The sequence below is a fragment of the Gymnogyps californianus genome, chromosome 5 (genome assembly GCF_018139145.2).
Source record: "Gymnogyps californianus isolate 813 chromosome 5, ASM1813914v2, whole genome shotgun sequence".
NCBI classification, from domain to species: Eukaryota; Metazoa; Chordata; class Aves; order Accipitriformes; family Cathartidae; genus Gymnogyps; species Gymnogyps californianus.
This window is the reverse complement of record NC_059475.1, coordinates 59,173,229-59,185,866: the sequence shown is the minus strand read 5'-3', so window position 1 is coordinate 59,185,866 and position 12,638 is coordinate 59,173,229. Positions and strand designations below refer to the sequence as shown.

The window sequence follows — 12,638 nt, the reverse complement described above, 5'->3', positions numbered from 1 at the left end:
ATTATTTTGTAGAAGCGTATGTGTTTGAGAGAAAGGAAAAGAAATGCATTGAGAAGCACCACAAAATCAGACTCGAAGAAGGTACAGAAAACAACCAGCCAGAGTAAGCACCAAAAAGGTAACCCAGACATAAGCGCAGAACTTTCCAGGCTGAGCGTTGGCTGAAATCCAGCTTTTTCAGTGGCTTAGAACTGTGAGCAAATAACCTCACTCTTACAGTCTGACTTCTGTGTGCTGAGCAGCAGCTCATCTATATACCCTCTTATGTTGTTGTTGACACCACAATTAATTTTTCCTTCTAATTAAAATAACCTGCAGGACCCTGTGTTTTGGCCAACGGCTTGGGTCAGAGCTGTAACACCACTGTTTAGAAGGGCAGAGTCCTGTAAGTCATTGCACCAATGCAGATACTGATCCAGAGACTGCAAAAACTGCCATGAAACAAGCTGTTAATTTCAATTCCTTGATGGATCCTACTTGATGTCTTACATGCATACTTAATGTATCTTCTTGTCAGATAATGAGAAGTACTGAAAACTCCCTGAAAGACTTAATGCGGCAACTAAATCAAGCCTGTAGGCCCCAATTCAATCACATTTGCTTGTCTAGGTCAAACTGCAGGATAACGGATGCTAAGAATGTTAAATTCAGCATAAGTATCTTTGGTTAAATGCTTTAATGGACCTAAGGATTGTAATATCTAATTCATGGGGCATGCTACCCAGTGTAATTTAGGATGCTTAACTGGGAGAAGGGCAGGTTAGGCATATAAAAATTGGATTCCCAAAAGTCAGATGTTGAACATGTACCTGTCTGAGGTACATCTAAGAGCCAACAGAATATGCCAAGAAGTTGAACCTGGGATGAATTTTTGCTACAGAAACATCCTTTTTATTCTTCAAATAAATAAAGAGCTATTCTGTAGAGCAGGGAAATTGTCTAGATTCGTACTTACATCAGCATACAGTTGTAACGTAGCCACACTTGGTATTTATATCTCACAAAGTGGATCAGCTCCAAGAAGAAAGTTTTAGAAGGCTGCTCTGGAATACATGTGATGCAAATCATTCTCCTGAGACATGGAAGACCTGCATTGAACTCCCTGCTCCCAATCAGGTCATTCAGGATATAAAAATAACGCCCCTGCTAAATGCTGTGATCAGAGAGCTACTGGGTATAATGAGACATGTACTTATCAAAGCCTTTATGCAAGATGTATAAATGTATGTACAAAGACGTCTGTAGCTGTGCCCTTTGAACATCAACTGAGATTTCCCACAGATTAGATGGCAAAAGCCACGTCCAGGCTGAGAATCCCAGCGAGTTTCAGGCTTTGGGCTGTTAACAAACTAAATAGTGCTAGCATCTGTCTCACGTCTACTATTAGCACTTACATCCTGAAGTAACTGCATAGCTATGTAGGTCTCCTGAGCTTCTTGGATTTGATCCCTTGACTCTTTTTATCCTGAACAAATACATAGACTAAGCAGCATGGTTTTGTGCAACTTGCAGACTGATACTCGTTGTGTGAGAAGCGCTTGTTTTCCCTGATTAGGCGAAACGCTTTACCACAGCATCCCTAAGCCATGATTCATCCAGCTACGCCTGGCAGAGCAGACGGACCCTGCCCGGCGAGCAAGGCAGGCATGCGGTGCCGGGCCCTCCCGCAGCCTCCCCATCCCGCCCGCAGCCCCGGCCTGAGGGGGAGGCAGAGCCGCAGCCACCTGCACAACCGGCCTGCGGGGAGCCGCCCGGCGCGACTAACCCGCCCGGGGCCGGGCGGGCACAGCCCGGCCGCTGCGGCTACGAAGCGGAGACAGGGCAGCTCCCGCCCTGCACCCCGATTCTGGGCCCTTCTCCCGGCGGGAGAGGGCGAGGGGAGCCCCGCGCTTCCCAGGCCCCGCTCAACACCGTAGCGGGACGCTTCTAGGACGTTCTGAGAGGCGGAGGGCAGCGAATGACGTCACCCGCCGCTTGCGCAATCCCCCGGACCCCTCCCCCTCAGCGCCGCGCGCGCCCAACCGCCACCCCAGGCGGCCACCGCGCATGCGCCCGCCTGCCACCTCCCCCCCACCCCACCCCACCCGACCCCCCGGCCGAACTGACGGTTGGACAAATGGGGAGCGCGCGCGCGCCCTCATTCAGCCGCCGGCTCATGCGCAGAACCTACCCCCGCCCTGACATTTGAGGCAACGGACAACGCCTGCGCGAGACTCGCGCTCTGACGGGCGCCAGTCGCGGACGGCTACTATTGGCTGCGAGCGGCTCGACCCCGCCCCTTAGCGGCGTGGCCAGGAGTCTCCGCCCCCATCCCCCCCCACCCCCGCCGTGCCGCCCCCTCCCCCGTGCTTGTCAGTGAAGGTTCCCGATGGTTCTGGAAGGAGGCGGCGCCGGGCGTATATAAGGCAAGCGGGCGGCGGGGAGCGCGCACTAGTGGAGGCACAGCTTGCGGGCAGAGCACGTTTGCAGCTTCTGTGAGGAGACCAGCAGCCCTTCCCCCCCCCGTAAAGGTGAGCGGTGGAGGCGGCTGTAGCGGTAGGCGGTTATACGCAAGGCATGGCTCTTCTGAGGGAGCGTTTTCCTTTCAAATCCCAGCGGTTGGTGCATGCCTCTGTGTGGTGCTGGTTCTGGGGCTGCGGGGTGAGGGGGGTGTGATACGGGGAACCGCGTGGTGCGGGACGTGCCTTTTCTCCTTCCCCCTTTAGTCCCCGTTAAAGGTGAAGTGGGCTCGGAGGGGTGCTGGGTCTCCAAGTCTGGGTATGGCTGGAAGGCGGTGGGGCGCTGGTGCTCTGAAGCTCGTATATTTAATTTATATTTTTTTTGTCTCTGAAGTAAGGGTGGAGAGGGGGAAAGACTGGCGGGCAGCTCCTAGTGGGGGGGGCGGGGGGAAGCGTTGTTCAGCTAGCAGAGGTGGGGGAGGCAGGCGTAGGTGGCGGGTAGGGGAGCCTGTTTCTTGTGGAGGGGTGTAGCTGCAGGACTAGGGGTGCAGGGGAGGTGACCCGACCCCGCTTGGCTACAGAGGGGCAATGGCGGGGGGACGGACAGCGAGGGAGCTTTGGTCCCAATGAATGGGCGCTCGGCCATGAGAGCCCGAGATGGAGGGACTGTGGCGGGCGATTCCGATGGGGAAGGCGGGTAAGGCAAGCGTGGGGAAGGAGCGGGGGCAGGGGGCTGCTCGGCAATGCACCCTGCTCGCGGGGGGGGGGGGGGGGGGGGGCGGAGAGCGCGCGCTGCGCGGGGGTGGTGCTGACGGGGGGGGGGGCGGTCGGGGAAGGCTCTGGCAGTTTCTAGAATGTTTCATGCTTCCGACGAGAGCCTGCAGGGGGCGCTGCGCGGCGGCGCGCGGGGAGGCTGCGCCCGCCCGGAGGCTCGCCTCTGAATCGCTTAACGGGCGCCGGCCTGACTGGGGCGTTGGGAGCCGCGTGTGGTACCGGGTTGAGTTCTTATTTCTTTCTTCGTTAGCGTTGTAGTTAAGGATTGCAGTAGTGGGCTTGGTCTCCATTCATTTTGTAGCGGTTAAAGTGGAGTCCTGGTTGGAGAGGCTTTCCTTTTTGAGTTGAATTTGTTGTTCCTGAGCCTTGACTCATGCAGAGGATATTCTAGGCAGCAGGTGGCCAGTCAGGTTCGGATCGTGTGTCTGTGTAGGACAGAGTAATGAGTTCGGCTGGACCGTATTGGTATATAAGTTACAGTAGTGGATAGTGTCTGCATCTGAACATAATAGTTCTATGAGCAAAATATGAAATGAACGTGAGGAAAGCAAAGTATTCCAAATAGACACTTTGCTGTGAGAATTAACTACAGAATAATGCAACTAACCTCTCAAATGCCGGGCTAAGTTCTGTTGCTTTTTTTTTTGGTAATGTGTAGTTCGTCTGTGACTAGGGGAAGTAAGGGTTGTACATGAATTTGTAAATTAATGGAGGAGAGAGGAAAAGTTGCATCCTAAATGGTGCAGAGCAAAGTGATTGTAAAGGAAGTCTGTAGTCAAAATCTTGTATCTAGTTTCTGCATTCCTCAAAATTCCTGAATTGTTACTGGCAGGAAATAAGATGTGGGGGTTTTTTTGTGTGTTCCTATGGTGCTGTACTTGAAACTATGTAGTTCAGTACCTTTATCTCAGAACGCCATTGTCACTGTCTGCAAAAGGATATGTGCATCAAGCTGTTGAGGATGGAATTTCAACTCCCTCTCTCCTTACAGATGCCGGAAGCTGTGCAAACTCAAGACCAACCAATGGAGGAGGAGGTGGAGACCTTTGCCTTCCAGGCTGAGATTGCTCAGTTGATGTCTCTGATCATCAACACTTTCTACTCCAATAAGGAAATCTTTCTGAGGGAGCTGATTTCCAATTCATCAGATGTAAGTACCTTAACTCCTAGTTTGGTTCCTGTCAGTAGGACTACTGAAATTTTTAGGAATAGCCAGGGAATGTTAAAGCCTGCCTCTTCTCTTACAGGCTCTGGACAAGATAAGATATGAGAGTTTGACTGACCCAAGCAAGCTGGATTCTGGAAAAGACCTGAAAATAAACTTGATTCCAAACAAGCATGATCGCACTCTCACCATAGTGGATACAGGCATAGGGATGACCAAAGCTGACCTGGTCAACAACCTTGGTACTATTGCCAAGTCTGGTACCAAGGCTTTCATGGAAGCACTGCAGGCAGGGGCTGATATATCCATGATTGGTCAGTTCGGTGTTGGCTTCTACTCTGCCTACCTGGTTGCAGAAAAAGTGACAGTGATCACCAAGCACAATGACGATGAGCAGTATGCTTGGGAGTCATCAGCTGGAGGATCTTTCACTGTCAGACTTGATAACGGTGAGTATGAAATGTTTCTGCTCAAGTATGCTTTCTAAAGATTTCTGGCATTCAGATACCTACTCCATGCATTGAAAAAGACAAAGGTAAAATGGGTAGTACTAGTCGTGTGTCAGATCAAGCACGGGCACAGCTGTTCTTACTATTCCAGTTTGAGTAACTGTTGATACATGATAAGGGAATGCATAAGTGGTGCATTATAACGAAGACTAAGCTTTCAGAGCTTATACATGGAAATATTTCTGTAGACTCCTACAACTATATGCAGAATATATACCGAAACTTGAAAGGTAACACATGAACAGACTAATTAATGAAAATCTCCTTAAGCTTACTTGAAATACAAGCTGGGTACAGTAAGCTTGAGGAAGTCTCTGTAAGGCTGTTTCTGTACACAGAAGCTTACATTTTCCCAGTGGTGAAGAAATGACTGATACAGCAGTGCCTTTTTAAAGAAGGCATGCTTTAGAATTGGTCAAAGTCTAGTCTGCTGCTGCACAAGTAAAACCTGTAAACTCCATTCTAGGTGAACCTTTGGGCCGTGGAACAAAAGTCATCCTGCATCTTAAAGAAGATCAAACTGAATACCTGGAAGAACGGCGAATCAAGGAAATTGTGAAAAAGCATTCTCAGTTCATTGGCTATCCTATTACACTCTTTGTATGTACCTTGCTTGAAATACTAAATAATTGAGTATCACCGCCTTAAGTGAATTTTTGAAATGTAAGAAAGAGTGGTCCATGTGTATTTTGTTAATTAAAATTGTTACAGATGTCACATGGATGTAGCTCTTCTGAAATGTAGTTCTGTTAATCACAGATTTATTTCACAAGACCAAGTAAAAAACGTGTTTTACCGAGCTAGTAGTATCAGTGTCTCCAAACCATTGAGAAAATCAACTACATCTTGTATTGTTAGTGATAGTTCAGTGTGCTGAAACTAAGTAGCATAAACTAGCACATAAGCACATAGAAACAAAATACCACTTGTGTCTCAGCACCCAGAATGTGAATCCTTAGTTGAGTCTAGGAGGAAAACTTGACGCCATGTTCATGTAGTTTCTAGCTTTGTGAGACTACAAGGGGATACCTTAAGGCTGTTAATGATAAAACTTTCTCAGTTCAACTAATGATCTGTTTTGTAGGTGGAGAAGGAACGTGATAAGGAGGTGAGTGATGATGAGGCTGAGGAAAAGGAAGAGGAAAAAGAAGAGAAGGAGGAAAAGACAGAAGATAAACCAGAGATTGAGGATGTTGGTTCTGATGAAGAAGAAGAAAAGAAGGATGGAGATAAGAAGAAGAAAAAGAAGATTAAGGAGAAGTACATTGATCAGGAAGAGCTCAACAAGACCAAGCCCATTTGGACCAGGAATCCAGATGACATAACCAATGAGGAATACGGGGAGTTCTACAAGAGTCTAACTAATGACTGGGAAGACCACTTGGCAGTCAAAGTAAGTTCTTGTCTTTCTTCGGGCACAATTAATACTTGCCAGTAAAGCTGGAAGCTTGCTAAACATGCTGCTGAACTCTGATCCGTTGTCCCAGATCGTACTGTGAGAAGCTGCTTCGTATTTGGAGTGATACTGTTTCCAAACACTTCACTATGCGAGGGTGACACTTTGTGCTACAATTATTCTGGTTACTGTTAAGGCTGTGTTTATAATCTTAATCAAATCTGCAGTAAATAAAAGTAATTGCAGATACCTTCCCAGTTTGTAGCTTAGCTGTTACCAAGTCTAGTTGAAAAATTTAAAACTAGACTTCAGATAAACGTAAATGGAGTTTCTTGGGTTTGTAGCTTAGTTTTGAAAAGGCTTACAGCTAAAGAGGATGGGTGAGACGTAATTGTCTTTTTTGTGTGTCTGTAGTGGGAAGTGCTATAAGAATACCCATTTCTTGAAGCTCAGTGTATAATATAGGGAACTGAATATGTCTTCTGAATTGGTCTCCTTGCCTGGTTAAAAACTGAGCAAAACTTGGATATGTGTGTCTGGAGAAAGTGCTTGTTCCTGAGCAGTGTCTTGCCTACTGTGTTTTTGCTGAAATCTCAGATGGTTACTGTTTGCCTTCTGTATTTGAAGAGTTGTTAAACGGTTACTAAAGTGAGAGCTGTGCAAATAGACTAAAATTATCATCTTGCTTTCTCACAGCACTTCTCTGTGGAAGGCCAGTTGGAATTCAGAGCTCTCCTGTTCGTGCCGCGGCGTGCACCCTTCGATCTGTTTGAAAACAGGAAGAAGAAGAACAACATCAAGCTGTATGTACGCAGAGTTTTCATCATGGACAACTGTGAGGAACTGATCCCTGAATATCTGAGTGAGTATATTTCTGAAGAAAATGTTTTCCAAAATATTGGAGAAACTGCTTAGCGATTTTGTAGTTTCCCTTCATATTTAAAGAAATACGGGAGGGGGGAGTCTGAGTCCTAACTGGAGCTTATCAGGAAGTATCTGAGCAGTTGAAAGTACTGCTTAAGTTTGTGTTGTCTAGGATTCTGTAGAAACCAATTCATAATTTTAAAAGGACAAAGCCACTTAGGGTGGTGACTGGTAATCTTGTTTTCTTTGAGACCTGCAAAGCTAATTCTCACTGTCATCTTCCAGATTTCATGAGAGGTGTGGTAGACTCTGAGGATTTGCCTCTGAACATTTCTCGTGAAATGCTGCAACAAAGCAAGATCCTGAAAGTGATCCGGAAGAACTTGGTGAAGAAGTGCTTGGAACTTTTCACTGAGTTGGCTGAAGACAAGGAGAACTACAAAAAGTTCTATGAGCAGTTCTCCAAGAACATCAAGGTTTGTAGTCTTTCTGCTTCATAACACTGATAGTAGAAGCTACAAATTTTTGTTATGCCTGAAATACTAGACTACCACAGCTTAATATTTATTTAAAGGAATCACTTAGTTTTTATTTTTTCTTTTGCTTTTGTAGCTTGGTATACATGAAGACTCCCAGAACCGGAAGAAGCTCTCAGAATTACTGAGGTATTACACATCTGCATCTGGTGATGAAATGGTTTCTCTGAAGGACTACTGCACTCGGATGAAGGAAAACCAGAAACATGTCTACTACATTACTGGTGAGTTGGTAACAGAAATTGTCTGTAAATGCAGGTACCTATGTAGGGTTACCTTTTTGGGGTTAGAAAATGGAAGATAACCATGACAGTTGGTGAATTTAGAAAGAAAGATAAAGGGAACAGCATTGTGCAGGGTGTGCCTGTCATACTTGTTATGGTAGTTGAGGTTCCTTAATACGGTGCAATGTCCACGAGGACACCAGAACTAGCTATGGATAACACTGCACAGCTAGCTTACCCACCATTTTTTTCCCTGTAAGCCCAGAAAGTATGCTTTGGTGCCTTTAAGATAGCTTTGTGTTCAGGTTTTAGCTAATAAATTCCGCCAGGAGTATCTGAATTTTTAAGACCTAGTGCTCAAACCAGTTTAACTATTAGGGCATCGGATATCAAGGCTTTTTCAAAAGGTAAATGCTGTACAGAGCTGCTCGGTTTTCTTCCTTGGCAGCAATGAGAAATATGTGGAATTCCAGGAAATGTAAATTTACTTCCAAACCAGTGAAGTATTATAAGCTGTGGTGTCAGTTGCAAAGGCTTGAGTCTCTTCAGGCCAGCCTCATTTCTGCAGTAGCTTGTCATAACTGTTTTGTGCCCCTTTTTTCCCTGGTATGGACATGAAGCATCACTGGAAGTGTTGCATAGGCTTGTCAGAAAATAAACAAGCTGCCATCTTGCAGTACTGAGGCTCAAACCACAACTGTGGCGTTCTTGCTTCTTGCAGGTGAAACAAAAGATCAGGTGGCCAACTCCGCTTTTGTGGAGCGTCTTCGCAAACATGGCCTGGAAGTGATCTACATGATTGAGCCCATTGATGAATACTGTGTGCAGCAGCTGAAGGAGTTTGAAGGCAAGACCCTGGTTTCTGTAACAAAAGAGGGTTTGGAGCTTCCAGAAGATGAGGAAGAGAAAAAGAAACAGGAGGAGAAGAAAGCCAAGTTCGAAAACCTTTGCAAAATAATGAAAGATATCCTTGAAAAGAAAGTAGAAAAGGTAATTAGTAGTACTTGGTTTGTCTGTATGTAACAAGTTCAGTGATCTGAAAGGAAGTTGCTGCAGGGAAGGCTCAGATAACAATGTCTGTTACAATTGCCTTGTCTGAAGGAGGTAGCATTCTCTGCAAGATGCAGTTTTATAGATAAGGTGTCTTTGTTCGGTTTTTTAGTGAAGCTAAGTGGTTCTGTTGTGTTAGAGCTGAAGAATCTGCAATACCATCTCATGAGTCTTGGGTCTTCCATGACATGCAGCAGCATTTCAAAGTTGAACCTTGGTTAAATCAGTAGGGCTAGTGAGTCAAGTGTATGTGCTGAAATGTTAAATTACAAACTTCTGCTCTGTATTCACTTCTCTAGGTTGTTGTGTCCAATCGTTTAGTTACTTCTCCATGCTGCATTGTAACAAGCACATATGGCTGGACTGCCAATATGGAGAGGATCATGAAAGCGCAGGCATTAAGAGACAACTCCACGATGGGATACATGGCAGCAAAGAAACACCTGGAGATTAATCCTGATCATTCCATCATTGAAACACTGAGGCAGAAAGCAGAGGCTGATAAGAATGACAAGTCTGTGAAGGATCTTGTCATCTTGCTGTATGAGACAGCACTCCTGTCCTCTGGCTTCAGTTTAGAAGATCCTCAGACACATGCCAACCGCATTTATAGAATGATCAAACTTGGCCTGGGTAAGTTAGAAATCTGTCCTGTCTCCAGTAAACTGTGGGCATGGTTACGTGCCCTTGTAGGATACTGAGTGTGTAGAGATCACCTTGGTAGTGCTTTGTACTTGTGGAAAAGGGGTAAGCCTCAGGTCAGTTGGAAGTGCTAAGGAGGACAAAGCTTTGAGTTCGGATAGCAGCATTAATGGTGCGTGTGTTTCCTGAACAGGCATTGATGAAGATGATACTGCTGCAGAAGAAGCCAGTCCAGCAGTTACTGAGGAGATGCCACCTCTTGAAGGAGATGATGACACATCACGCATGGAGGAGGTGGATTAAAACAGTTTACAGGAACTCATGAATGTTTCCTTGGCTAATACGAATAAGTTATATTTTGTATATTATGAATGTTACCTGCCAAAAAAAAAATCTTTGACACTTTGTCTGCATTCCCTCTTTATATTTATTTTCAAAGATGTTATACCTTTATTTTTGTTACATTGCTTTTTCAGCTGATGTGAGATACAAATGTCATTGAGGGAATATTTTCTTTAACACTGTACAACCCTAAACAGGCAAGTAAGGAGTAGTTATTTCTGTCTGTATTAGCTGGTTGCAGGTGGCAGGGTTTTTGACTTATTCTTAATTGCCAGAAATGTGGGAAAGAAGTAACAAAGATGGTATGACATCAGGATGTTCAAGTTTGTTTAGCGTTATACAGCTCTTCAACTCTAAATATGTCTAACATACAGTACCTAGTAACTAGGTATCTAGGAGAGCTGAAATACTTGGGGAAGCTTTAACCCTTCTGCTCCTAACAAGGTCTTGATGTTTAAAGTTGTTTTTTATACTGTTTAAGGATTCTGGATTGCACTCTACCATAGAATAGAATCCACTGTAAATCTCTATTGTGACTTATGCAACTCTGCATGTACAGTTCAAACCTAGAACTGTAAGAATAAAAGTGTTAAGACTGAGTTGTGTCACTGACTTGTCTGTTAACACTGGGAACAAAACCGCTGCTGTTCTTGGTGTCAGTTGCTGCTTTGGATCTCGAGTACTAGCTGCTGTCTTGTTCAATCTGTAATTAATGCTGCATGCTCTGCAGTGCCACTACAAACTAGTACCACACAGAAGCAGAAAAGTCAGGCAGTTCTCAAAGATCTCAAGGCAATTTTAATCTCTGAAACAGTGACTGTTTGCCTCATGTTAGGTTTAACTTGTATTGATACTCCAGCAATTTTGTTGATGACTTTGCCAATGGAGCTAGTGTGCTAAAGCTGCAAGCCTGATGCATCATGCTGTGCTGAGGTGACGAGTTCTGCATGTGAAGTTAGGTAGTCAGCACTACATCACACAGGCTTTCAGGAAACTATTAGGTTGTGCTACATTCCTGTATTCCTTGGCTGTCCTCTTTGAAGGAGAGTAGTGAAAGGAAAGGGGAGCTGTTAATAGCCAACTCCAGCAGCTTCCCCTGCCTGCCCAGCGCTTGCGGCAGGTCAGATGCCTGTCATTGACTTTGGACAGAGGATAATTGGTATTTACAACAAGCTTGAGTTTAATGAACTCAGGAGGAGGAGGAAGGGATAGGGGCAAGTTCTGAGCATCTAGTTGTGTTTTAACCCCAGCCAGCAACTCAGCACCACACAGCCACTTCCCTTCCCCCTTCCCAGTGGGGTGAGGAGGAGGAAAGGAAAAAAAAAAACTCGTGGGTTGAGATAAGAACAATTTAATAACTAAAGTAAAATATCATACTAACAAGAGTAATAATGAAATATAGTAATGAAAAGGAATACAACAAAAAAAGGGGGGGGGGGGGAACCCAGTGATGCACAATGCAGTTGCTCACCACCTGCTGACTGATGCCAGAGCCGTGATCTGGCCAACCTCCCCCCCCCCCCGTTTATATACTGGGCATGACATTCCATACCCCTTTGGCTAGTTCAGGTCAGCTGCCCTGGCTGTGCTCCCTCCCAGCTTCTTGCACACCTGCTTGCTGGCAGAGCATGGGAAACTGAAAAGCCCTTGGCTTAAGATAAGCGCTACTTAGCAACAACTAAAAAATCAGTGTGTTACCAACATGATTCTCACACTAAATCCAAAACACAGCACTGTACCAGCCACTAAGAAGAGAATTAACTGTCCCAGGTGAAACTGGGACGCTAGTCTTGATTAGTTTCCTGTTTCCATCTCTTCTTACCTGTTTCATGACCAGTATTTGAGCTCTGTTTCCCAATATAAAATAATTTACATACAACAGAGGTTTGTAATTGGGTGAAAGGACAGTTGGTTTTGGCTGTAGCAGTACTTCTCGGGTATCTAAATCAACTTTCTGTGAGCTCATTCAAAGTAGTTGCACAAGTTCTGGGTTCCTAAGGATACTAGGTGTATCCTTATGTCAAAACCGCACTCCTCTGGGAGGGGGGAGGGTCCAATTGATGCTTTACTCACAGGACAGAGCGGTGGCTACACTAAGGCGGGTCTGCTAGCTGATCAGTTCAGTGGCCTTCTGGCAATCGCTTCAAACTGCCGTTTTGCATGTCAGTTTACTAGACTGGTGTGCTCGCATTCTTGCAAATCATTCTGAATTTTCTCCAAAATTAAGGGATTGGATATGAAAACAAACGGCCACAGTACTGCTTACACAATTGCTGAAGGCCTAATGTGCTTGAAGGCTGCTGGTTTTTCTACACCCCAATTGCTCCACTGAAACTGTGTGTGGTTTAGACCACATGTGTGTTTGTTAGATGAAGTTACTCCAATAGGGAGATGCTCACAGTAGTAACACAGGAAATGGATGCTACTTGCCTTCTATGGTTCAGAATCTGAGTTTGTGGAAGGAAACAAGCCTTTCAAAAATACTTTCCTCCCACAGTTCCCAGTGCTTTACATGCCCTGTCACGTGTCCAAAGTTTGTCGCAAAGCTTGTTCCAGCTCTCGGTGACTAGAGGAATTAGCTCGTGGCACCTACAAAATAGCTTGAAGTCAAATCCCCCATGTGTAGTGACGTATGTCTTCCACACCTGTCATTGTGTCATGACATAAAACATCCAAAATCCCTTCAAATTATGGGTAT

The 12,638-nt window shown here is 45.4% G+C and overlaps 1 protein-coding gene across 2 annotated transcripts; it reads left to right on the top strand.

Annotated features, from left to right (window-relative positions):
- Positions 1 to 2,439: 2,439 nt before the first annotated feature.
- On the top strand, positions 2,440 to 10,539 carry HSP90AA1 (heat shock protein 90 alpha family class A member 1). 2 transcript variants are annotated; one of them, XM_050897739.1, is made up of 11 exons: positions 2,440 to 2,510; positions 4,204 to 4,362; positions 4,460 to 4,826; positions 5,353 to 5,486; positions 5,971 to 6,279; positions 6,979 to 7,144; positions 7,432 to 7,622; positions 7,759 to 7,906; positions 8,628 to 8,896; positions 9,256 to 9,589; positions 9,792 to 10,539. In XM_050897739.1, exons 2-11 carry the CDS (start codon positions 4,204 to 4,206, stop codon positions 9,899 to 9,901), a joined length of 2,187 nt encoding a protein of 728 aa, XP_050753696.1. In that variant the 5' UTR covers positions 2,440 to 2,510; the 3' UTR covers positions 9,902 to 10,539. The 2 variants fall into 2 exon arrangements, with proteins under 2 accessions (XP_050753696.1, XP_050753695.1); XM_050897738.1 differs by lacking the exon at positions 2,440 to 2,510 and having other exon boundaries at positions 4,174 to 4,362.
- The last annotated feature ends 2,099 nt before the right edge of the window (positions 10,540 to 12,638 follow it).

Bases quoted from the DNA above. Each gene is read 5' to 3' on its own strand.
- HSP90AA1 (XM_050897738.1), top strand. From the start codon at position 4,174: ATGGAATTTCAACTCCCTCTCTCCTTACAGATGCCGGAAGCTGTGCAA. The intron at 6,280-6,978 runs GTAAGTTCTTGT...GCTTTCTCACAG, and splicing joins AAGACCACTTGGCAGTCAAA to CACTTCTCTGTGGAAGGCCA. The intron at 7,623-7,758 runs GTTTGTAGTCTT...TTGCTTTTGTAG, and splicing joins AGTTCTCCAAGAACATCAAG to CTTGGTATACATGAAGACTC.